The sequence below is a fragment of the Sabethes cyaneus genome, chromosome 2 (genome assembly GCF_943734655.1).
Source record: "Sabethes cyaneus chromosome 2, idSabCyanKW18_F2, whole genome shotgun sequence".
In the NCBI taxonomy this organism is placed as follows: Eukaryota; Metazoa; Arthropoda; class Insecta; order Diptera; family Culicidae; genus Sabethes; species Sabethes cyaneus.
Window position 1 is genome coordinate 1,700,799 of NC_071354.1, and position 27,231 is coordinate 1,728,029.

A 27,231-nucleotide genomic window follows, 5' to 3' on the forward strand; every position below is an offset into this window, starting at 1 on the left:
TCAGAAGAACGCAATGAGTCCTCACTAGGGACAGTTGTAATATGGGATAATATTGGCAGTTCGACACGAGTGGGCAAAGTAGAGCAAGCTTTGAAGGAAGGGCAATCTTAATACACAAGGACGCATAAAAATTATAGAACCTTATCGTTCGTTCAATAGCGATAATGGCATAAAGAAATGCAGTGCAGGTTACAGCATCACAATAGATTAACGATACTGGTCGCAGTGACGAGTCCATACAGGAAAAAGAGTGTTGCAGGAGAAATAATATCAGCCACTTACTGCCGGAAACTTCGGCTATAAAGGCGTTGGATGAGCCTGACAAGCAAAAAGAAGTATCCCAATCTAATGTTAATGCTAAGCCAATATTTTTAATTAGTTTGCTCGATTGGAGAGCCCAATTTTGCCTATAAGCAAAACAAGTCTATCACAGTATATAGGTCTTTTTTCCCCTGCGCTAAGACCGTATGTCTACCCAGAGAAAATGTTTTCTGTAGCTTCTTCAGCCGATTTGTGGCCTCCCAGCCAGCATTTTCATATATATATATATATATATATATATATATATATATATATATATATATATATATATATATATATATATATATATATATATATATATATATATATATATATATATATAAAGGTTACAAATGAAAATTACGTGCCGATATGTATCCAACAAAATCGTATTCGATGCGTAAAATCGGCTTATACATACCCTTTTGGACGCGATATACGTACTGAGGGATAATTTTAAACGATATACTTATATACGCATTTCTGTACGATAAGATCCGATTAAGCGCGACCATCCTCATACAGCTATACGACTATATGCTGAAAATCGTATGTTGGTCAGCTATGGAATGTCAACTTGTGCGAACTTTATTAGGTTTTATTTACGATTCCGAATTTGTTAAGATATATTTACGATAATTTTCGTACAATGATATACGAGTTGGTGCTGACTGGGCTCTGAACACTCAATTAGAGAGACAGTAAACTGATGAATCAATACCTTTCTTGGTGACGTAGACACGAATTTTTGAGCTTTGTCTCGAAATAGATGAGGTCCTTTTGTTTGAGATCCCTATCTTTCCAAACAATATACTTTGCGTACTTCTAGTTGCAGCAACCTTTCCACGACTGAAATTAGTCATATATCGGTTAGAGCAACTGGCTTGTAACATTTTTGTTCAAAAATATGTTTAAATGCTTTTAGAATGCGAATAAAGGGCACAATATACTTATAATACTTATATGTTAATAGTTTTCGATAATAAGTACTTTTGCGTGTAAAAAATATAAAATATATTTGAGTTTGGATAAGAGTAAGTGTTTGACACGAGAAATAATTAATTGGATGAACTGGAAAATTTCGATATGTAGGCCAAACATATATCGAGTTATTCAATAACAGGTTAGAATCGAACCCACGTCTCTCGCCGGTCGTAGTGTAATACCTCTACACCACCGCACCATTTTATTATGTAAACTAACATCCCTTTTTATTGCTCTTTATTTATCCAATTTTATCCTTCCACACACGCACCGCACATTTGCTCAGCGGCAGTATTGGTTTTGTGTGAGAGATCTTTCTTTTTGCCGCAGAGAAGATAAACAGTTATCTGCTCGGGCAGGGCGGTAGAAATAGGCGGTGAATTATTAGATGCATTTAACGCTGTTTTTTAAATATATTAAAAAATAACTACATCACATGATGTAGGTTAACAAACTTCAGTTTCCAGGAAAATGGACCTTGAATATTTTATGGCAAAGCTATTTCTGCTGTCTCAATACCTTTCAAGTGTTGCTGCTCGCACACTATTGACTACCCAGCTAGCATTTTCATGTGTATAAAAAAGGTAAAAATCAGCATTACGTACAGATATACATGCTAAATAAATCGTATTACATGCGCCCGTATTATTTTGGAGGCGATATACGTGATTACGAGTAATTTTGAGCGTTACGACTATATAAGTATTTATATACGATAATATCCGATTAAGCGCGAGTCGCTCCGTACTACTCTACGATTCTGTGCTGAAAATCGTATGTATGTCAGTCATTATCATTATATACGACAAAAAATCAACTTGATCCCACTTTGTCCAGGTTTAGTTACGATTTCGAGTTTGTTAGGGGATATTTACGATAGTTTTCGTACATTGATATACGAGTTGGTGCTAGCTGGGTATTTTTCCATACTCCCTTTCCAAAAAAGAGTTTATGTCATGACCGCGTATAAAGTCATGTCAAGAAATAAAAAAGACAAAAAATATATAGTAATGTGTTTCTATAGCGTCTGTGCTACAATTCTTTTTTTATTTTAATGTGGTTTTAACCATTTGGTCATTCACCACACTATGCTACAATAGGGAAACAATGACACATTTGACTAACATTTATTAACGTTTAATTTTCATTGATATGTTATTATCGAAAATTACTGGAATGATCGTTAACTTTGGTCCACGGTCATCATTTTACAAATATTGTTAGTAACGATATAATCAAAATATAAAAGTAAAATATGACTTTTCACGTTAGATTTTGTTTTAATATTACGTAGTCTAAATTACAAAAAAAGTCTTCGATAATAAACTTACCCTTACTGTTCTAAACAGGCATACTCAGGTTTCGAAAGAAGCAAAATCAACCTTTGAAAAACATTTGCTTATTTATTTGCTTCCCCTGTGTTAGAAACATGTTTTTACTTAAAAAAACGGAAAATCATAGAGCTATCATAGGCTCAAGCAATAAAAAACCCTTTCAAAAAATAGCGGATGATTGTCTTGAATTAAGGTCAGAAATGACAATACTAATCTAATCTTATTTTTCTTTAGATTTCTAGCAATCAATCTGATGAATCTCGGGCTAATCGTTTAGGTCCATGTAAACTTAGCAGCGAATATTTCGCTCAAATGATGGCCTCCGTTATACCCTAAATAGAGCTTAAATGGTTCAGCTTAAACAGTCCCAACCTTCACTAATGATAACAAATTCCCCATGTCCTAATCGGTTCTGGAAATGGTCTTTTTGAAGGTACCATTCACCAAGCAATCCGGAGCGAAAACCAGATTTGCTTCAGCGTCCTACTTTGTATGCAAATTTAACCATCGTGGATCATCGTGGTCCGGTATGCTTTGTTTCGAAGTTTTATACATTTTACTGACTGCAGCCACTAATTAGTTTAAATTGGCAAATTCAACGGTAAAATGTGCTAACGAATGCTGGTAGGAGGTGCAGATCATTGACCACATGGTTTTAAGCGGGATATTTTTTCCGCTATCAAGCGTGTTAATTTTCTACGCTTAGTAGGTACAATTAGCCCCCCAGATGTTGACACAACAAAAACTAACTAATTGTTGTTCATTAGTAATACAGTGAGGGCTGCGTGTGAACGTTTATTGCCTAATCCTATAACCTCTATCATACAACGCCGACAAATAAAACAACTAGGAATTCCAACTATTTCGCTTCCCAAATCATGCATTGAATTGTATGCTGCACCCATTTATGGATTCGTTTTTTCGACATAAACAAACACGATCTTACATCACTTCCATTAGCATCTCCCGTGTGATAATTCACTTCCCGTCGGCGTCATAAAATTTTTCCTAATCGAGGAAAGAGCCCAGACAAAAAAAAAAACAAACCATTCATAGCCGCCCAATTCGCACCTCAAAGTGGACCGCTAAATTGCGATACCGCTTTCCTTTCGGACCACCATCAAGGGTCATGACGCATCGACCGGATCGCCTATATCTTATCCGATAAGTGCTTTCGATTATGATGGCTGTGACGTTAGCCACCAAATTATCCGCAATTTTCGAACACGAATTTGCGGTGACCACCGCTGTGAAGAGCGCTCCAACGGCGCACCAAATGTGCCGATCGTCGAAACTCATTAGCGTTCACTTCCGTTTTTGGAAGCGACCGAAACCAGGAGCTTTTGCCTTTTGTTTCTCGTATCTAGCGGTTTGCGTTACCAGGCCGGACAAAGCGCATCTTTCGAAAGAAGAGTCCAGGACCGACCGAAAGGTGGTTTGCGGTTTATGCCGCACGGGTAAAATGGTGAAAAGGCAATACCAAAGAGAAAACTATCAGTTGAACGAAACAAATGACAACGAATAGACCTGCAAGGGCAAGAGGTCGGATTGCTTGCACTGTTTTGAGGTCAACATCGACCGGGGTGCTGCCTGCTGCATGCTGGGAAATGAGGCAATAAAGGCCATCGAAAATGACAGCTGCTTTATTGCTTGTTTTCCTGCGTCGGCTTACTCTTTCCCCACACCAAATGGCACTCGAAATGGGTGCGAACCTCTGGTGGCAAGTGTTTTGAGGTTGAGCTGCATTACGCCGCCAAAAAAACGTGGCGTTGCTTTTCACTTTCACACTGCCAAACAGCCGGAAGGGAGCTATGACAGAGGCAAGGCTCAAAATTTCGGTAGTAAACACTGAGTATGAATGGAAGAAAAATCGAATGATTTTATTTAAGAAATACTTAAAAAAGATGCATAAAAATTTAATACATTCAATAAATTGGTCAAAAAATAGTCGAAAAGTCACCCACTGATATTGGGTATCCATTAATCACCCACGTCGCTTTTAACGTCAAACTCCATCAATCTGACTTGACTGCCGTCGGGTTAGTTTAGAGTCGGTTGAAGAAGTTGACTCATGTATCAGATAACCCACTATCACAAAACCCATGCTAATAACATCAAATTTACGCGATTCCATCATCACGCGGCACCGCGGAAATGTACATTGGACTCGCTGCGCTGCTACAGAGAATGGCGACGACGACGACGACGGCGACTACGAATCTGTCACTTGACAAGCGTTAAGGCGATAATTATAGCAGCGAGTCTTGATATCGTAGTCTGTTCTGTTGGCGGAAAGCAACCACAGAAAGCAACGAACTTCGAAAGTTAAAAAGAAAAACTAAAGAAATGTGATACGCACCAACCGGCTAGGCGACGGTTGTACCTACCCATGATCACGGATCGAAACACGCTAAACCGGGGTCACCATTCTCAGCGGAGTGAACCGGAGACGGCGGCAGCGGAAGAGTAAAATTATAGTAATCAATAAATCATAAGCACATGTGTTCAAGATCCGAAAGTCAGTAAGTCTGTCAGTACCGGGAAAAAGCTTCCCGTGCACGATCAATGCTCAGTATCAGCACTAAGCAGCGATTAACACGGATTTACACCTTCCCTTTCGGCTTCGAATCCAGCCCCATTCGCTTCAACCGAGCTGGATTATCTACTATCGTGATTCGAAGAGCATTAGCATCCACTTTGCATTGCAGAGCGATGTGCATGTGTATGTTATTATTTTTAGTCATGCTTCTTCATCGAGTGTTTCGCTGATTTGCTTTCACCGAGCACCCAAAAAATTGCTGGGGCCAGGGCGTTCTCTAGGCGCACAGCATACGATAAGGCGCGGATAATTGCTCGCATCCGAGCGAATAAGCAGTTGGCGTGAAAATGTAAGTAAAGCCATGACGAATTGAGATCAATCTCGCACGCGCCTCGCCATTGTGCTTGCGAATCTCTTTTTTGCATACAATACGGGTCTCACTTTCAGCGTGACAGTCCATTACATGAAAAAGTCATTTTAGGCACAACTCATCCGTACGGAAAGAATCGAGCGCAGGGGTCGACAGCCAGAATGGTAAAATTTTATTACCCTCATAAATTGTCGAAACTCGACCAATGAGATAATTTTTTGTTTCTCACCTCAAAACTTTAACGAGGTTCGTCGCTTGTTAGCTGCAAGACTTGGCATGCGATTTTGGCTCGACTCGGATCTTTCGCATACAAGCGTTGCGATCACGGTGCGGCGACCGCTTCTTGTTGTTTTGCGAGAAGACATAAAAATATTTACACCACACTCACGCACACATGCATTCCGCTGTGAGCCACTCTACACACACGGTGCGCCAGCTGGTGCTGAAGTTGCTTTGGGTCGCGGAACTCCACTTTGTCTGGAATGACGAGTTTTTTTCTTTCTCTCTCTCTCTCTCTCTCGAGATTCTTCTTCATGTAGTGGTGTTTCATGTTTTGTTTCTCGCCACTCGAGTTGGTGTGAGTGGTATACAGTACCCGGCAGAAAGATCGCACGAAGCATAATGAGGAGAGGTAAAACACCGTAAAAAGATGCGAAATGAGAATTGTTACATATTAAATCGGCTTTTTCGCGCGGTCCCCTGCTGGACCGTGCATTTCAAATGCTGGCGGGCGGTCACAGGTGGAAGGGCGAAGGTCTGACAAACTCTAGCAAATGACGTACGTTTGTCTCTCCGGTGAACGGTTTTCCGAGGAGGGCAATTTGCGCAGTTGAAAAATGTTACGGATTGGTATAATTTTGGTATATTTCATGATTTTTAAAGTAACTGTTCCGAGTGCCTCCAGCCAGTGCGCCCCGACTGACACCTGCAGGCAGAATAACAACCTTTGAATTAGTTTACTGATTAGTCTTGTCGAAACAATTACCATAAGTAATTATTTTTAAAAGGTATGAACACAGGAAAAGAGAATATTCTTGTAAAAGGTATTTTAGTGAGTGTTTGAGCGTATAGGTCTTGAACTGATGACTGGATGAATCACGGTTCATGTATCTTCTTCGCTTTGCGTAATAATAAGAATGCTGTTCGAGACCAACACATGGAACATTGACATGTTGATAACTGAAGATGAAGCGTGTAGGATAAATCAAACATTCTTCATATTTTAAGAATCTTTAAGAAAATTCATTCAAAATTTCAATGAAGGTTCTCTCCTAGTAACTGGTAACTCGTAAACAAGTCTCCATTTAACTGGTCAATAAGTTTAGGTATTATTGAGTGCTCTGAAGTAAAAGATATATTGCAGGCTAATTTGAAATCACTAACCTCAAAAATTGTAAAAAACTAAAGACTGTTTTGTTTTTGAAATATATGTTTTTTAAAATATGCACGATGTTAAGAATGCTATGGAGGCGCATTGTGTTCTGTTTTCATCTGCAAAGCACAAAACACCACACCAGCACCACAAAACACCAGCACAAAGATTTAATCGTTTAATTGAGAAACCCCACATGTGCATTTTAGGAAAACAACGAAAATCTGGTTATCTCTAACAATTTCCAACCCCAACTAAAGGGTGTTTTTGGAACTAACATTGTCTGTAATCTTGAAAGAAGATTTGAAAATCTTCGAGGATTCAAAACTGTTAAAAAGTCATGAAATTTGACTCTTGTCAAATGACGCTTGTCACTTTATTCAATTTTATGTCGAAAACCATATTATCAACAACCAAATAATATAAGGTAAAAATTTTCAGCTTTGTGGAAAACATTCAAAAAAATGAAAGCCTCTTTGGTCCTCAAATAATGATGAACGTGAAAAAATAAATATTTTATATGTTTCTGCAATCAGAATTCAAGATTATGATTTTTCAACGAGTAAACCAAATTGGAATATTTTCAAATTTCGACAGTACTTTTCATGGAATTACTTCACGTACTCTATGGCAATTTGATAAAGTAAGGATACAACGAGATTCAAAATTTTGAACAAATTTTAAATTTTGGGCCAGTATTTTTTTAACGTTTATAGTGCCTTTTTCTGAGCTTTTGCCTTTAGACCTTTTCTAAATTTATAACTTCTGGGTCGGTTGACCAATTTGAATAATTCTGTTATCAAATGAAAACTATTTTAATGACCGTGTCCGTCGCACGCGGTGATTTAGTATGCTATGCGTGACGCATGAATTCGTGCAGTTTGAAATTCGATTGAAATACACTCTACACATCGTGTTCAAAATTAAATTGCGCCGAAACTAAAAGAGATAGGCATTTCACGACAAAAATGAATTTTACAACGGTTCCAGCTTTTCAAATTGGTAGATAAAAGCAATCAATTTAATCACACTTTTTCAGGGGAAATTTGATAAAAACGCCTTTAAAAGCATTTATTTTAAAACTTTCTGCTTCTCAAAAGGATAAAAGCAACAGAATCGAGCTAGTTAGCATACTTTTTGCACTAATTTAAGGAAAACAGATCCCAGAATTAAAAATGTTTAATAACTCTGTAGCGATTGACCGAGCGATTGATTGAGGGTTGACCATATACGTATGAGGATTTTTTCGTCAAATGTGATCCTCTATCACCCCCTGAAATATTTGCCCTAAGCTACGTAACACTCTGCACATTCCTTTTGATTTTTAGTTGCTGGTAAAACCTAGACAGCATGACTATTTTTGAAAAAATCAGTTCGGTATTTTTCAGAATTATACAGGCTTTTACTATGTAACTATGTTACTATGTTTTTAGATTGCCTAATTACTTTTAAAACGGAACTAATAAGGAAATGCCGAGAGGTGGCCATCAATGCATTGCTCTACATAGTTTTTAGAAACTTGTATTAATTCAATGGAGACGCATTTTGTTTTGTTTTCACCTGCAAGAAGACGGCTATTTGTTTGTCTTTGATTAGTCTTAATTTTAAAGAAAATATCCTTTTCTTTGTAGGTAAAAACAAAATAACATGGATAAATGTTATGTTTGAGCTTGGTTTTCTGTTATTTCACGCATTGAAATCACTTGGAAAGCGTCGAATACCAAGCACCTCCATTGATTTAAGGAAAGGGGACGTATGGTTATCTTCCCAAAGATTAAACTTGTGCGATCAAAGTGGAAACCTGACACATTTCCTCCTGGGGATAGTTACTATAGTTTCAAAGGAAAAACACATGAATCATGGTTTAATGGCAAAACACTTTGAAATGATTTGATATTCACATCAACCCCTGGTGAGGGACACGTCAATGTCAAGTGAAAAGACATGCGAAACGCATTTCACAAGAAAAACGCTTCAATGCTATACGTTTAAACAGTGAAATATTTTTAGATACTTACACTTCAATTTTATAAGGTTTGTTATTGAATATGAGCTAATGGCGAACTAGGTCGATTTGCAGTGCAAAAACATTGACAAGGTTGTTTAACGTGTTTTTCTTATGACACATTTACTTCCACGTTAAATCGAATAGAAATTTTTTTGATACTACCCGAAAGTTTGGCATATGTAACAAAATTAACAATATTTGCACATTGAAGTTTATTTGTCAATTCCCTTGATAATGTTGTGTCTATTTTTGTCGGTGCAGGCTTGTGGGTATTTCATGTATGTATGTATTGGTATTTGTATTGCATATGTATTTGAATCTACAAAAATATGAATAATTGATTTTAATTTATATCTTTTTAATGTTTCGTTATTTTGCATACCAGAAGGGCATTGGATTTAAAGGAATGTTTCGTAATATAAAGACTAGTCAAATTTTCTTGATTTTCATAAAATGAGTAATTCGCGCTGAAACGGGGCCGCTACTGACACGAGGTCTTCAAATATTGGAACTTTTGCACTTAATTGGTTGAAAATTGTTAAAAAATAAGAATTACACTTTTGATACCTCGAAATAGTGGACCCCTCGTTCGCCAAGGGGCCTAACAGGTTCAAAAAAGGTGAATTTTAAGCAAACCTTGAGATCTATATCATGTGATTTGTCATAAATTTGCCATGAAAGAACTAACAAATGGCCCAGTTCTGTAAAGAAGAAGAACAGGGTTTTCCAATGGATTACAAAATTTTTTGGCGGCCATCTTGGATTTGGTCGCCGTATTGGATTTTATCAAAAAATCGCCGTTTTCATCATGTGCCCCCCAACCGATTTTCATTTTAACACCACCAATGGAAAGCTGAGGAAAAATGCTACAGGAAACATTCATAACATTAGGTGTGCAATGGCACTAACTGAATAAAACAACCGGTTATTTGTAGCAAGGTTCACAATTTTCATATAGGGTACGGGAGGTTATTTTCAGCAGGTTTCTAAATTCAGTCTATTTGCCTTTTCTTTCGAATATAAGTTTGAAACCGACCCACGATCTGAAACCGTTCATATGACCTCTGAGAGAGATGACATGATCGCCAATCGCTTTTCTGTCACTTACTGGTATATTGAAAAATATTGAAAAAAAAAGCTATGACCATTTCAGTGAAGTTTGCAGTACTGAAAATGAAATCAATTTTAGAAAATGAAATTTGGTGCTGCAAATCGAATAATGATCTGCCTGAAGCAAATTATTCCGTGAATGAACAACTGCAGATAGCCACACAAAAAGCATCTTTTTGATATTAAAATAAGTAAACAGGTTCGTAGCCAAGTGTTGATGTTATTTATACCGCGGAGAAATTGAAGCTTTCTTGCAATCATTGTTGTTGTGCATCCACTATATTTTTACGCGCAATGCTAATAACGTAAACACTATTTCAACTTCAGATTACCCACAGCGTATCAAACGAAAACACTAATCGCCAGCTTTACCAACTGGCCAAACAATTTCCGCAACAAGTTCAACGTACATCGCTAATTGCATAATAGCAAGGTTTCTCTTTGGGGCAAGAAGCCCCATCTGCCAAAAGGTGAATCCCTCCCAGCGCGATAACGCGCGCAAGCGCAATTTTGTGCCGGTCGGTGGAAAGCCGTAGCGGAAAGCCGTTCCGGCCGTACCGAGGTTGCCCTCGGTAGTTCGCCACCGAAAAAGGCCACAGATGGCATTCTGCTAGACCCGGTCGATCGGTGCGGTGCACTCACACCGTACCGTGCACCTAACGGAAAGCAGCTCAATCAGTGCAAGAAGAGCAGAAAAAAATCGCCATGAATGTCGGTGCAAACAGGCGAAAGATGATAATTTCAATATTGTCTCCTAAATAGCTTTCCTTTCATACTTCTCGGTTGGTCGGTTGGTCGGTCGGTCGCCTGAACCGCAAAGATTTCCCTCTAGCCAAGCAACAGTGCAATGTGTGAGTTCGTGTTTTTGCCTTAATACCTTTCGTACATATTTTCCTCATAAAAAGCCTTAAAAAACCGTATCTGTTTCTCGATCCTACCAGACCGTGCCCTCTACCGGCCAAGAATGGTCTCACATATATAAATAATAACAGTAATAAGTGCACAAAAATGAAAGAAAAAAAACGATACAAGAAGAAACCTGGCTTCGAACAGACCGGACAGGTAAGAACTCGATGACGATGGTGCTGTACACAGAACCTGGCCGACTCGGGCGATTCTTGACGAGTCGAACTGCATAGCACTGTGCTGTTGTATAACATTCCCGGGATGTCGTTGGTTGATTCCGGCAGGAGCAGGACACCTCTGTAGTTGGTGGCGGCAGCGGCAGCGGCGGCGGCAATGGCCGCGGTAATTGTTGACCGTTCGTGGTCACACACTGTCGCAGGCTGCTGCTTCTGTAGAGACCACAGGTCGATCTTACGCGTATACACATATTGTATAATAAACGTTGATTATGCTGATGATCGTGTAATAAAGCTGCACTTGAAAGCCGATGATGGCATCGGCGGGCTGGACTGGACTGGACGTTGGGGTGGCTGAACGCGCGCAAATCCTAGGTAGCGGACGCGGCGCGTATCGAGACCGTAACGACTCCGGGGAATGTCACTATCATTATTAAATTGCGACCGGGGGTTTCTTTTTTATCGGCTTTTTGCTTTTTCTTTTTATCGCCCTTTACGCTTCTTGCATCGAATACTAGTTGCACTGTTCACTGTTGCTTCGGTTTTTTTTTTCTTCGGAGATCTTTTCCGCTGTCGTCCACTCTCGACAACCCGAACGGACAACATTTTTCATTTATTTTTATCCACTTTGGTGGAGGAGCTTAGCGACACGGTACCGAGGAGACACTGTCATTACGGGCCCAGCTGGGAAGGGGCTTCTTCTGCCGATCGATGTAACAATTATTTCCAAGACGGGAAAAAAAAGAAACGCTCGAGACGCGACTAACTGCACTATTTTTCAACACTGGTTTTTTTCCTCCTCTCTTGCGGTTGCACTTTAACGCTTACTAGGTTACGGTGATGCAGCGATCGAGTTGCAGACGGAGAGCGTTTGAGACGGGGAGCACTTGTATTTGCATTTGATTTGTGTTTGTCATTCCAGAGGGATATTTCTTTTGTGTGTTAACACATGTTTCTTTCATGCTGGCTCTTCTTTCATGCAGAGTATAACTCGAACTTTATTAAATTTCTTTTCCTTCTTCCTACCGTATTAAAATGCTTACTTTTTGCTACCGCACTGTCATGGTTGACGAGGTTGGAAGTCGAAACACTATCACTAGTACAATTATTCACAGCACAAACGGAAACACACACAGGCATTCCGGGCTCTCGATCCAGTTGGAAAATATCAGTCAGTTCGAGCTTGAAGAACTTCAAACGAGAAAACAATTGCACCTAGTTTTTCTGTTTATGCGGGGTTAATCTTAGCGGCTAAATAGGGTGTCACTTTTTACATGCGCTCGCGGGCACTTCAAGTACGGCATTATAATTTACTGACTTAATCGTTAAATATCACATTTGTTTTACGATCCGGAAAATTTCTAAATTTTGCTAAAGAGTTCATCGCTTCGTTCTATGTACACAATAGCAGGATTTTATCACACTGGAGGCTGCTGCTGGGGTCATATGTGGATCCCCACCGTTCGCGGTGACGCGTTGGTTCCTCCCCGAGGTGGCTCCTGTTGCCGCTGATGTTGCAGCAATTGCGGTGGCTGCGGTTGTTGAGCCAGTCCTGGCAACGGAAGTGGTTGCTGATGCAGTGGCGAATGTTCCTGCTGCCGCAGTGCAGCCCTCGGATCGGGTTGCGGTGGTTGCTGCTGCTGTTGTTGCTGTTGCTGCTGCTGCTGCTGGAGCATGATCAACTGGTTGTTGGTGTTATTCCTATTATTTGGTGTTCGACTAAGCTGATAGTTGTTTCGGATGTTGGAGTGGGTCATACTTATCGGAGGTTGCTGCCGCATTCGCTGATTGTTCGGAACGTCCGGTAGCGCAAATCGGAGCTTCTCCCAGAACAGCTTATCACCCCACTGCAGATAGGTGTTGGTTTTCAAATACAACCGTATGTCGGGATCCAAGTCCTTTTGGGGCACTTCTCCCAACAAGATAACAATCAGTCTTCTTCGGCGATCTCGCAACACTTGATGATGGGCAGATTTAAACTCAAACCGGCACCATTCGGATTTGATGAAGTTTTCCGACAGGACCATAATGGTCCTGCGGGATGATTCCACCGCTTGGACGATCGTGTCGGCAATGTAGGCACCTACGGGAAAATCCCGATAGTGTAGGCATAGTTTATAGGAAGGATCACCATTTTCCAACATCGGGGCCAACTCTTCGGCCACGAAAGCCTCATCTTTCGAACTGTACGACACGAAAGCATCAAACAGCTTGTCCCGTTCGTTCTTATCCATGTCGGTATTCCGGTAAAATAACCGAACGCCAAAGCGCGAATGAAACCAAACACGCATTTCTTGCCTGAAGACAAACACAAGCAACGTCAGAATGATGATTGCCAGGAATCCACAAAGGGCAGCCACCAGCAACGGGATGTAACCTTCGATCGGTGGTGGCGATAACACCGTCTTGCGCGATGTCAAGTTTCCGTTGATGATGTTATCGAGAGGCACTGCGCCGCTGCACAGTGTCGTACTGTTGTCCAAATAAATCAAGAAACCACCGGCCGGTGACTCGCCGGCAGTCAAATCCAACGGGACTCCTTTCGGAACCGTTCCTGGTTGACTGGTGACCGCAGGGTGGGACGATCCATTCACTGACCCACCAACCGTCAGTGCTGTCTCATTGCCCGGCAGGATCGTTACCGCACACTTTATCTTCAGCTTATCTTTAACGAAATCGAACATTTTCAAATACTCGCGCATCTTTTCCACGTACTCACAATCGCAGGACCATGGGTTAGCCGACAGTCGCAAATCGGTCAGCTGCTTTGGCAGATGCCACATATTAAACTCAACAATTCGATTATGATCCAACCGGAGAATCTTTAAACTATGCAAATGATCGAAGCTATGATTGGCGATCGACGATATTTTATTATACTGCAAAAGCAGTTCCTTTAACCGATCCAGTCCAATAAACTCGAACCCATTCAGCTCCGATATCTGATTATGATCCAATTGCAAAATTTCCAATTCCTTCAGCCCATAAAACGTCCTATTGCTGATAACCTCCACATTACTGTTATTCAGAAACAAAATCTTCAGCTTCTTCCGCCCCAGAAAGGCATGACTGCTCAGCGACCGAAAGTTATTTCCATCTAGATAAATCTGCGTGGAGTCCATCGGAATCTGATCCGGTAGTTTTTCCTCGTAGCCGGCCCGCGAGCAGTCCACCACATTCGAGGTCCAGCTCTGGTCGTGATAGCATGTACAGCGCGCCGGGCACTCCATCTTGCAATCGCAGGCATAAAAATCACAACAATGACACAGCGCGAAGCAGTGCGTTTCGTACTTGCACAGAAATTGATTGGGCAGTGCCTCCACTAACGGGACGTACGTCCTTCCCCGGTTGTACAGCAGCTTACAGTAGATACTGTCCAAATCCATCAGCTTCGGTTGCGTTCGTGAGTCGACGTTGTTTTTCTGCAGCCAGTTCAAATTACAATCGCACTGGTACGGATTGCCGCCGATGTAGAACTCCGGCAGTGGTTTGTCGTCCGGAACGGCGGAAATTCGCAGTGCATTCGGATCGAGTGTCGTTATTTTATTGCCAAACAAATCAACACGAGTTAGGTTTGGCTTTTTGAAGAACGTATACGATTGCACCTTCGATATCAGATTATCGTTCAAATACAGCAACTCCACGCTGTTCGGGATCGCACTGCCGGTGATTTCAGTCAGCTGATTCGAGCTGGCATCGATCGTACTGAGCGCCAGTTGGCTCTCGATCTCGAAATAGTTGCCCAATTCGGCGATCTTGTTCGCATGAATGTCCAACCACTGCAAGCCGGTCGGAATGAGTGCATAATCGAACAGCTCCAGATGATTGTCGGAAATATTGAGCCACACCAGATTTGGTAGTTTGGTGAAAAGCCCCGTAATGTCGGTCAAATAATTTCCATCGAGTCGGATTGCTTGCAGATTGGTGTTGTTGTCGAAGCACGCTTGATCGACACGTTTCAGCCGGTTCTTCGAGAGATTCAGAATGTGCAGTGATTTCATGGCATCAAATGTTCCTTTCCTGATTACTTCAATGTTGTTCTCGGTAAGTCGTAAGCCGTACATATGAACCATGTCTTTAAAGCTAGCGTTGCCGATATTGCTGATATGATTCTCGCCAAGATCAAGCGTTCGGAGCAGTGGAACATCATACAGGGCGTCTGGAACATGCAGCAGTTTGTTACCATTTAGATGCAGGTCCTGTAAGGTGGATAGGTTCTTGAAAGCAGATCGATCGATGCGTGAGATTCGGTTGTAGTCTAGCGATAGTAGTGATAGTCTGGTCAAGCCTTGGAAGCTGGAGTATTCGATGTTCGAGAGCCGATTGTTGGAGATGACGAGTGTGTGCAGGGATGCTAATTCGGAGAATGTACCTTCGAGTAAGGTTTCGATAAAATTGTCCTGCAGCCGGAGGATCTGCAGGTTGAACATGTCCCGAAAGATGGAGGGTTCCAGTTTCGTTATTTTGTTGTTTGATAGATCCAGCAGTATAAGCCGCGACAGACCTTTAAATGTTGCTGGGTTTACCCATTCAGAAGTTAGTTCGTTGTTGGATAGATCCAGAACTAGCAACTGCTGTAGCTCACTGAAGATACCAGGTGCGAGAACGTTGATGCTGTTGTTTTGAAGGTAGATTTCTTTAATGTGCTTCGCTTCGGAAAATAACTCCGGTGGGAGATTTGTTAACCGGTTAAGGGAGATGTCAAGTTTGGAAAGCGACAGCAACCCTTCCAGTGCTCGATCGGCAATAAAGTTAAGACCGTTATTTTGCAATCGAAGCTCGTTCAGTTTTCCCAATCCGGAGAAAATCGCCGGTGGTAGGTTATCGATGCTATTGTGCGAAATATCAAGCACCGAAATTGAACTTCCACACTTTTTCGACAATCGCGTGCTGAGTGACGCACTGAAGTGAAACACCGACAGATCGCGAATCCGGTTCTGTGTCAAATTAAGATATTGAAGCTTGGTCAGTGGACAAATCATACCGTCCGGCAGGGACCACATGTTGTTTTGACTAAGATCCAGCCGTTCCAGTTTCGATAATTCCGCGTTGAAAACATGCGGGGCAATCTCCAAGCTGACCGACGACCAGTCGGTGTTGTGTGTCCGCAGAGTCAGATTAGTCAACTCCTTGAGACCCCTAAAGGAACCATCGGTTAGATTTGCTATTTTACAATAATCGATCGTGAGCGATCGCAATTCGGACAGCTGCCGGAAGCTTCCCGGGCTAATACTGGACTGGAAAAACAAGCCGTCGTTGCACTGCAACCGCAGCCGGATCGTGTTTTCGGGATGTAGCACACTAAAATTCGTATTCTCTAGTTCACTGTTGATAGTTCTAAGTCTACACACGAGGGTTAAATCGTCTTCACTGTAACCGGACCATCGACACTCGTCCGGAGCCTGCGAGAGCAACGATTTGCTCAGCGACGCGCCGAGGACACCGAAAATGGTGCCAAACAGGACCGACAGCAAGGCCGGTGAGGAACGCATCTTCGTAGGTTGGCAATTTTGAAGCCCCGGGTCACTGACACAGTGGCCCCGCTAGTTCACAATTTCCGTACACAACAGACGGCACCGACAGAGCCGAAAACTCCCTCTACCGTCGCTTAATCGGTTACAAATTTCAGATACACCGTAGTATATGCTCTGGACATGTCTGATTAAATAATTGTTTCTCTGTTCGCTTTGCACTGTCTTTCGCGATATCCACTGATTGCTTCTGGGCGAGATTCAAGCTGCTCTGTTTTGATCACGATGATCGCTGTTTTCGAAGCGGTTTCTTCACCTTGCCCCTGGCTTATCAGCGCTTTAGAAAACGAATAAATTTCACTTTACATTATCGGCCTCTCTTATCAATTTACTTTACTTTTATCCTCATTTTTCGCCCAAGGGATCACTTTTGCACCGGCTGGTCGGGTCCTTTTTCATATCTTCTCCTCGCCAGCATTCATCAGACACGTAATAACAACAAAAAACACCTCACTCTTAGCCGTCGGTTCACATTGGCCAGACGCATTTCACTTCTTCCTCTAAATTAAATGATCCTGATAAAATAATCCATAAAAGTTGATCGTAAATTCAAATTTACAGTCGCGATAAAATTGAATAATCCAATTTTATTCTGCCATGCCGCGGTCCGGACCGAGTAGAGCGGACCAGCCAACAACAGCCGAGCATGCGCGTGTGTGCGGCAGTTGCGTAAAATTTCGTTCTTCTAGAGCTGGAATCTGCGACGATCCTGCGGCGTCCAGTCTATCGGTCATCGATCGCGCTCGCGTAGCTTAACTTTTGCGGAATCAACACCGACGCGTATCACTGGCTGGTCGATCCAGTCTAATTTGCACGAAGATAATTGGCTTGTCAGCTCAGTGGAGCAGATCCACTTCACACTGAAAGGAAAGAAGTAGAAAAAAACTTCGATGCAACCGACAAACGAGCACAGGTTCACACGTGCACTGCTTGCAAAGTCAACTCGTAAACTGAGCTCCGAAAGATCAGCCCATTGAAACGTCAGTCGCGATCGTTCGCGGCTCGATTTCTTCTCTCTTGCTCACCTGCATTTTTTCTCTACCGCCTGCGATCGCAAAGGTGAGCAAAACATTCGATCGAAACCTGTTTTTCTTGGAAATGTTTCGTTCTCTGTGAGAGCTCGTACGATCAAAACATACCGATTCTCACCTGAACGGCCATACTGGCATTCTCTCAGCAACAAAAGAAAAGCTATCCTGTGCAAAGGTGCAACAAGGACAACTCGAGATATCAGCACTCTCACCATACACCGTACTCCGAGAGGATTTCCATTCTCTGCCAACCGGATAAAGAAAGAAAAAGACACAATAGCCCTCTTTTTGTCTTCGCTGCTGCTGCTGCCGCTGCTGTTGGCCTGGCCGGGCTTCCGAGCATGATCGCATGAATTCATGTTCGATTTTATGCTTCTGTGTTCTCTCGCTCCTTGTTCGATTGTTTGGCGCAGGGCAGGTTTTGTCTCTTCACTTTACTGATGTACAAGCTAAACCGAAGGGAAAAAGAAGCAGCTCTTGAGCAGGAGATATGCTTGATGGAACCGATCAGAAAAGGGGTTTTTCTTCACTTCGTAGATCGGTGCTGGCGAGTGATTCTAAATAAGCAAGCAGTACTGCGGCAGGTACGCTCCGGTGCTGTAGTGAATGAACTCGGATGTTGGTTTTTGCTGATGGTTGACGATAAAAAGGAAACTGTAACAATCGGTTTAGCTGATGCGCCAGGGCCCGACGGCTTTTTTTTTGCTTTCTGAGCCAAGCTTCTAGCCCGAGCAAATTGGATGAATGGTTAATTGAGGAAGACAGCTGTTTGCGGAATTTGAAGAATGGTCTTGGATGAAGTGCTTTCAAGAAAATGTACGTACTTACTCTAGGAAGCTTCGTGTAAAGTGATTGTCTCTTGTGTATTTCTTCTACATTTGCTTCTGCCGTGTGATTATTTGCTTCGGTAAATTGAGGAATTGGTTTTGGGAAAACGGTTTAGCGAATAAGCTGCTTAGATAATTTTGTGTTTGCGCTTTTACAGTAACTGTACGAGTTAATGCGAATTTTTTTACGAGTTATTGAATTGAAATGACTAGTTTTGTCGTTGGAGTTTTGATGGTTTCACTATTTTACTACTGTCTCTCTCAATACCATTTGGATATCTATTTGGATATCGATCGGATCGCTACAATCTAGCGTAATAAATTTTACGATTGATGATGATATGAATTATACAATTGAGATAGAGACACCATTTTAACTCATGTCTATCAAATCTTTAGCTTCAAAAGACAAACTCCAGGGCTGTTACTGTGCAGGTATTTCGAATCAAGTACCCTTCTGAAATACAAAAAAAAACTAATTACAACTTCAGCAATAATAGCAATCGTTTTGCAAACCGGTGCGGAAAGGTTTTATATATTGTTTGCAAAACATTCTGAAGCGTTTACTGAATTTAGTGCATTTTATTGCAATTAATCTCGAACAAAAAGACACCAAATAGTTCGATTTTCTGCACAACTCCTTTTTCCTGTTGGTGCGTTTGTGTATCAACTTTAGCTTGGCTATTGAACTCTGCTTCTGCTCTGTAGGTACAAGCAGCCAACAAAGCAAAGCAAATTTTAGGTGATACATTCCATTCTCGAAACTTGACCTTCTGTATTTGTTTAACATACTTAACAGCCTGTTATCAAGAGTACAAGACAATTGCGGGGTCAGTGCTTCAATCCTATCTAGCAGCCTGGCAAACGCAATGGAAGGCTACTAATAGTTTTGATCCCTCTGTTCTGAATTACTGTTGAAGGTCTTAAAAGTGTGGAAGTTCTTTCCACAACATGAAACATCTCCATAGCAGACTTGGCAAGCTCTTTTCGCTTTGATTTTGCTCTTTTGATTACAGTGCCTCACTTACTTACTTATGTGTCCATGTCCGCCGGTCCGGCAGAACAAAGGGATGAAATTAGAGATCTCCACTGCTGACGGTTACCCGCCATGGCTTTTACCTGTCGCCAGGACAGGTTCTCGTCTACAGCCCGGATGTCGTTGGCTAAGCTCCGTCTCCATGAGCCTCTGGGTCTGCCTCTTCTACGCTGTCCTTGTGGATTCCAGTCGAGTGCTGCTCTACAAACCTCGTTCGCTCCTTTCCTCAAGGTGTGTCCGATCCACTTCCACCTACGCTCACGAATTTCTGTGGCTATCGGCCGTTGATGACACCGACGATGGAGTTCCTCATTGGATATCCAATTATCAGGCCACCAGGCACGAATAATATATCGCAGGCACCGGTTAATGAATACCTGCAGTTTTTGCGTTGTCTCCGCTGAGACGCACCACGTTTCGCAGGCATACAGCAGTACGGATTTAACGTTTGAATTAAAGATTCGGGTTTTCGTACGTAGAGTGATCTGGTTTGAGCGCCAAATGTTTCGCAGACCTGCAAAGGCACCCCTGGCCTTCCTGATCCGTGTGGCTATATCAGTCTTGGTACTACCATCGGGCGTTGTTTGGCTACCAAGATATTGAAAGACGGCTACCTGCTCAACTTGTTGTCCCGCTACTGTAAAGTTGGTGGAATTGTCAGTGTTCACTACCATAGACTTAGTTTTCGCTACATTGACTGTGAGACCTGCTGCCTGGGAGCTCTCGGAGAGGTCGTCTAACTTGCTCTGCATATCGTTTCGGCGTTGTGCGAGCAAGACAATGTCGTCGGCTAGGTCGAGGTCATTTAGCTGCTCCATCGTTAGAGGATTCCAAGGCAATCCTCGATTTGGTCTACTGTCAATTGCTCCAACTAATATCTCATCCATAACGATGAGAAACAGAAGCGGTGATAAAATGCAGCCCTGTCTCACGCCAGCAGTAACCCTTATGGGGTCGGACAAGACGCCGTCGTGCAAAACCTTGCACGAGAACGCCTCGTACTGAGCCTCGATGAGATGGACTAGCTTATCTGGAACTCCTCTACGCCTAAGTGCGCCCCAGATGTTTTCGTGATTGAGTCGGTCGAACGCCTTTTCGAAGTCAACGAACACCAGCAGAAGAGAGTCCTGGAATTCGTTGATCTGCTCCAATATAATGCGGAGCGTTGTGATATGGTCTACACATGATCGGCCAGCACGGAATCCAGCTTGCTGCCGCCGGAGAGTAGCGTCGATCTTCTCCTGGATCCGGTTGAGGATTACCTTACAGAGTACTTTGAGAGTAATACAGAGCAACGTGATGCCACGCCAGTTACCGCATTCCGTTAGGTCTCCTTTCTTAGGGACTTTGACCAATATGCCCTGCATCCAGTCCACCGGAAAAGTTGCGGTTTCCCAAATATTGCTGAAAAGCTGATGCATCATCTGGGCTGACAAAGATGGGTCAGCTTTGAGCATTTCGGCTGAAATACGATCTATCCCTGGCGCTCTATTGGATTTCATACTCTTGATGGCTGCTACAATTTCATCCAGCGATGGCGCCTCCGAGTTCACGCGATTTATTCGACGAACTGTAGGCGTCGTACGCTGCTGGTTTTGTTGGTCTCTGACATTTGAAACTCGGAAGAGTTGTTCAAAATGTTCAGTCCATCGCTTAAGCTGTTCTGTACGGTCAGTCAATAGCTGACCAGCTCTGTCCTTTAGCGGCATCTTTGTATTCATCCTGGCACCACTAAGGCGGCGAGAAATATCGTACAACAAACGGATATCACCATTGGCGGCGGCGGTTTCTCCTTGTTCGGCTAGGGAGTTAGTCCAGGCTCTCTTGTCCCGCCTACAAGCACGTTTAACAGCCCTCTCCAGTTCGGCGTATCGTTGACGGGCAGCTGTCTTAGCCGATCTGGTCCGCGCTCGCTCAATGCCGGCTTTCGCCTCTCTCCGCTCGTCGATCTTCCTCCAAGTTTCATCCGAAATCCACTCCCTCCGCCCACTGCGCGCTTTGCCGAGGGTTTCATCACTGGTCGTGATGAAGGCGTTCTTACAGTGCCTCAGCCAAACAAAATTTGAAAAAGTGGTAAATAGGAGAATTGTAGAGTTAGATTATCAACAATAACACTGAAGAAAACATACTTTTATCATTTGTATTTATGATGGTATAGGGCTGTAATGCCGATAGTATTACGACTGAACTGAGCGACCTCTTTGTCATCCAAAAATAACTTATAAGTCCACTATCCCTCAAATCAATTTTTTGAAAATTTTTAAAATAGGTTTTGCCTTTCTACTATATAAATATATAGTATAAAGGTATAGAAATCACTCGGAAAACCGGAAATTGGAAAGAAGGTCCTGCGGGCCGAATGTCATAAACCATTCGACTCAGTTTCGAAAACTGAGCATTTTCTGTTTGTGTGTATGTATGTGTGTGTGTGTGTGTGTGTGTGTGTGTGTGTGTGTGTGTGTGTGTGTGTGTGTGTGTGTGTGTGTGTGTGTGTGTGTGTGTGTGTGTGTGTGTGTGTGTGTGTGTGTGTGTGTGTGTGTGTGTGTGTGTGTATGTATGTGTGTGTGTATGTAACGCTTTTAAACTCACTCACTTTTCTCGGAGATGGCTGGACCGATTTTAATGATCGCTTTTAATGGTCGCTATTGAATTTCATACTGATCGGACTTTTAGTTCAAAAATTATGTATAAAATACGAAAAATATGGGACTACATTATCTCATAAGTCCCTAAACTGATTTGAACAAAATTGATTGTATATGAAATGGGAGCCTTTCAAAACCTTAACTTCCAAATTTCATGATGATCGGGCTTGTGGTTTGAAAGTTACATAAAGAAATGTGATACAAAAGTATTTAAAACATACTTTTGTTACATATAAGCATTAATTCAATGGGAAATACTTTACAATTTATTATTATTTGAAAATTACTGTTGGGATCTGTCAAACGAAACCGAGTTATTGAAAATCGGATGATTCCTTCAAAAGTTATTCAAACTTTAACACTCAAGCACTGTACGTGCAAAGCCAAAATGTATCAATCAAGTCGATTGTATATAATGTATGTATGTATGTATGTATGTTTGTATGAATGTGTGTATGTATGTATGTATGTGTATATGTATGTATGTGTGTATGTTTGTATGTTTTGTAATTTGCATTGAAATACAGGAAAAGTGAATTGAAATACAAGAGCAATTCCAGCTCTACCAACAAAACGGTTTGATTCGACTATTTTTGATTGAAATGAATTTTGCCGATATGTTGGATATCACGCAAGGATTCATTTTCCATGAAACTTATTTTTTTCGTCAAGCGTTTAAATGAGGTTTTATTATGTTTTCAAAAACTCATATTTCAAAACCTACTTATTTGTTCAAATAACGTCAAAGAAAAAGTGGTCGAAAATTAAGTGTATTTTCAATAAAAAATTATACTGAAAGAAAAAAATTCAAAATTTCATGAAAAACCATGACAAATTATCATAAAATGAGAATTATCTCAAAACATGTTCCCTCAGATTTGTCTCATATTTTTTTGAAGATGGCTTAAATTATACTCTAAAATCTGGTGAAGAGCTATCGAAAAGAAATTTGGTTTTCAAATCGAATTAAAAAGTATTTGGTGGCACTGCCGTTAAAAAAATAATATTTTCTAGGATTTCTTGAACAATTTTCTTTGGAAATGTGGAGATGATTTTTTCTTAAACCAAATATTTCCGGAGATATAAGCAAAAGAAAATAAGAGGGTTTAACAAAAATTTCTCTTCTGTAAAAAGGAAGATGCTCCCATTAACCGTGAGGAGGACCAACCGGTGCCAATTTTGGGAATTGGAAAAAAAATCCTTCTTCATTACTTTCTTTTACCGTTCCTTCATCAATTGTAGAACCATCGTTTCAAAAAAATATATTAATATATACCTGACCGCATTTCAAGGTCATGACTAAAATCACGAGGTTTGATCAATATTTTGATCAAAATTATACGTAGAATTTGATTTTGTTTGAGTTTTATGGAAAGAAAATAAAACTTGGGTATTTTAGAAAATTATGTCAAATTTTAAAGATTTTTTTTAAATTCGAAGGAGTGTCCATATCGATAACATTTCACCAGATTTTAGAGCATAATTTAGGCTATATATAAAATATTGACCTCTATATATTAAAATATAGGCTATATTAAAATATTGATTGCATTTCTAATACGCCCTTTTGAACAGTTATGCTTGTCGAAAAAAATTAAGTTTAATAGAAAATACATCTTTACGTGGTATTCAACACATCAGCAAAATTTCATTCTAATTAAAAATAGTCGAAACAAAAATGGCTCTTTTTCCAGCGTTTTAAGCAGGAAGTGCTCTGAAACATTTCAATCGTAATTTTCTTCCCTTACTGTTACCCGCAATCGGAAATGTTTGTGGCACTTTGGTTTTTGAATTAGGCCATTACAAATATTTTATAAAGTTTTTGTCCTTCCGATGTTTGGCCACTCTAAAGGGGGGGGGGGGGGGTGTTGGCGAAAAAAAAAACAAAGCAAAGGTTTTAAGCATTTTTATTTAAAGTTTAAACGTGAAAACCGAAACTATTTTTGCTTATAATATATACGTTATTATTTTCTACGCAAAATTCTACAAAAAAAAGACTAGAACGAAAAAAAAAAGATTAGACGATTTTCGGAAATTTCCATTTCTGTTTCGTGCTAGAAGCCTTAACTCAACTCGTACACTCACTTTTCGAATTTTGCAGACTGTAGAGCCCACACAAAATGGATTTTATAAAAAAAATTATTTTTTTGCCTCCCGTTTTTTCAAGCCCATTTTCAAGGGGAGGGGGGGGGGGGTTGACAAAAACTTTAGAAATGATTTGTAATGGCCTTATTAATTTACTACATATATTCATTCTGGAGTCTAGTAAGGAAAATACAATAGTTGCTCGCAGCAACCAGTAAATTAAAATTTAAAAATATGGCTAATTGAATTATAGATACATATTCAGATACTGAGAAATAAAAAAATGATCTAGTAGAAAGGCCAGGTTACGCCGCTAGGTGGATTAATTTGGGTTTTTTTAAATGTATCCATGATCAAAACGTGTTTAACATTATAAAAAAAAAATTTTTCACCCGGATAATCGAGTCCGATCTGTGTTTTGTTTTTGTCAGGTTAAGTGAAAGCAAATTCGCGTCAAAGCAGTGTGACAGAACTTGCACATCATCTTTCATTGACGATAATACACTGCCAATGTCTGCACAGGGGTAAAACAGTGCCATATCATCCGAATAATCTTGGTATCCCATTTAATTTTAAATTCCCAATGTCATTGATATAAATTAAAAATAACAATGGACCAATGTTGCTACCTTGAGGTACACCAATTTCTATTTTTTTGCAATGAGCTACGCGCATCGCCGATCGTCACGGATTGCATTCTATTTGTTAAGTAACTGCGAATAATATTACACTCAAGTCTTTTTTTACACGGTTTATTTTTACGATTTTTGAATTAACGCGGTTTTTTATGACGATTTTTGAATTAACGCGGTTTTTTACGTCGATTTTTGCATTTTTGATTTGGTTTCACTGCATCCTTTTCTGTTTGTGTCTTTCCACGTTCTGACATGTGGCACCGCTCGTGCAGCGTTCTCCTCGTCCATCACCTTCCTACATTTATCGTCAAACCAATCGTTCCATTGACAGAGGCTTCGACTAGTTCGGCCTCTTCCAGGAGCGCAACTTCGAGTAAGTGCACGTAGTTGGTGATGAAGTCTGGCTGCTTCAGCCACACAAAATTGATTCGAGGCTAGCGTCAGTAACGCATGTTGTTCACAACGGAGAGTTTTGGGCGCATCTTAACCATCACTGAGTTGTGATCCGAGTCAACTTTAGCGTTAGAGATAGTATCTGACATCAATGATATCTGAGAAGTGCCGATAGTCGATTAAAACGTGGTCGATCTGTGATTCTGTCTGATTTGGTGACCTCCGGGTGTACTTGTGTAGGTGTCTATGCCGGAATAAGGTCTACGTACGGCCTCTACTCTATATACTCTTAGAAGCGGCAAAGTCGATAGGTCTTAGGTCCATTTCATTCGGCGGATGTGCGCTGAACCCTTTAATTACCGGTTTAGGCAGCTGTCATATTCACTCTCCAACTGCGCGTAGAATTCCTTCTTGTCGTCATCGGTATTCATGAGGTCAGGGCTGTGCACGTTGATGACGCTTATGTCAAAGAACCGGCCATTGATTCTCAACCTGCACATTCGAGGATTGTCCATCTCTGAACGTACGTACCGTTGAGCTCTTCCAGTACACCTCCTACAGCGCTACGACGTCGAACTTGCGCCTCTTCAATACGTCGGAGAACACTCGAGTGCTCCCTTGGAAGTTGAGAGATCGGCAGTTCCACGTCCCGAGTTTCCAATCCACACTCCTTTTTCGTCGCATGAGTCTATTCCGATTGTTCCAGTCGGAATTCCTTTGTTTCTCGTTCACTCGTTAATAGTTTTTCATGCTGGCGGCACCAACCTCCGGTTTTGCCGGAAAACCAACGAATCTCGAAAGAGCCCTGCTTCCCTATCAGCATACGACCTTGGCTGCCACCGAGGTTGGTTATCCGATCTTCGCCAAAGTTGTTCGTATCCCTTGTGACTGGTACCACTAGGAGATAGGGATAGGAGTTGCTGAATAAGCGGCAGTGAAGTAGGGTCTATTTGATGCCTACAAGTGCGCAAGGCATCGACGTATTTCTCAGCCGTTTATCAGCCTCTACCGGTTTCCTTGGATTACCGAAACTTAGGGATTATCCCTTAATTTAAGAGTGAACGAGCGGCAGTCACCAATATTCTATCCATTTATCCTTACTTACTTTTGGGAAAAAAGTTTATTTTTATACTTCAGTTTTAGCACGTTAACTTGGACTAATTTTGAATTCTGAGCAAGTGGGACAAAAATATAAAACATCTGGTACAGAGAATATCGAAGAAAGCGCTTTTTTTTTAGTTTTTAGGTCATCTTAAAATAATTGAAATATTAAATGACATCGATGGCAATTCCTGAAGCAAAAACCTCATAATATATTTAATTATGTGAGAAAGTCTAACATTTGGCTGAATGAGGGGAGAAATTTAAACTAAAATTGTGTCTCTGGGCATTGATAATTAGTAACAACACTGTTGAACGCGACAAATTAACTTAAGGGGTCGATTAATGAGCTGAGAATTGCCCGCAAGAAAAAAGAAAGTACAAAAATAATGCAATAAAGGTGGCCTCAATTAGACTTTCTTGCAGGCGTCCGCTGAAAGTTTGCTCCAGGTAATTCAAACCACTTACTAATAAAAATTGGTCGCAGGTGATAATGTACATTTCTGGTTGGAAATATTCCAACAAATAATTAAAACATGTCCTAATGATAACTTTAGGCTATAGGTCAGATTAAGAATCTAATCGTAGATTGGTTGGTTGTTCAAGTTATTTATGCATTGCAAATTAGGCCTAAGGATATCGATTGCTCCATGTGCGGAAATGGTGAACAGTGCCAATATGCTGTCAGCGGATTTTCACCTGTTTGAAATTTCAAACTTTTAGAAAGTAGGAAGCCTTCAGCTCATTCCATCTCAAACGTATACAAAGTTTGGATTCGACCATCAGCGATTACAACAAAAGTTGGCTTAATTGTTCATTCCGACCCCACAACCAATTTCCCAAGATAA

The 27,231-nt window shown here is 41.1% G+C and overlaps 1 protein-coding gene across 1 annotated transcript; it reads right to left on the reverse strand.

The window, feature by feature from the left end:
- Positions 1 to 652: 652 nt before the first annotated feature.
- On the reverse strand, positions 653 to 17,551 carry LOC128738146 (toll-like receptor Tollo). Its single transcript, XM_053833036.1, has one exon. It carries the CDS (start codon positions 16,589 to 16,591, stop codon positions 12,542 to 12,544), a length of 4,050 nt encoding a protein of 1,349 aa, XP_053689011.1. The 5' UTR covers positions 16,592 to 17,551; the 3' UTR covers positions 653 to 12,541.
- Between the last annotated feature and the right edge of the window lie 9,680 nt (positions 17,552 to 27,231).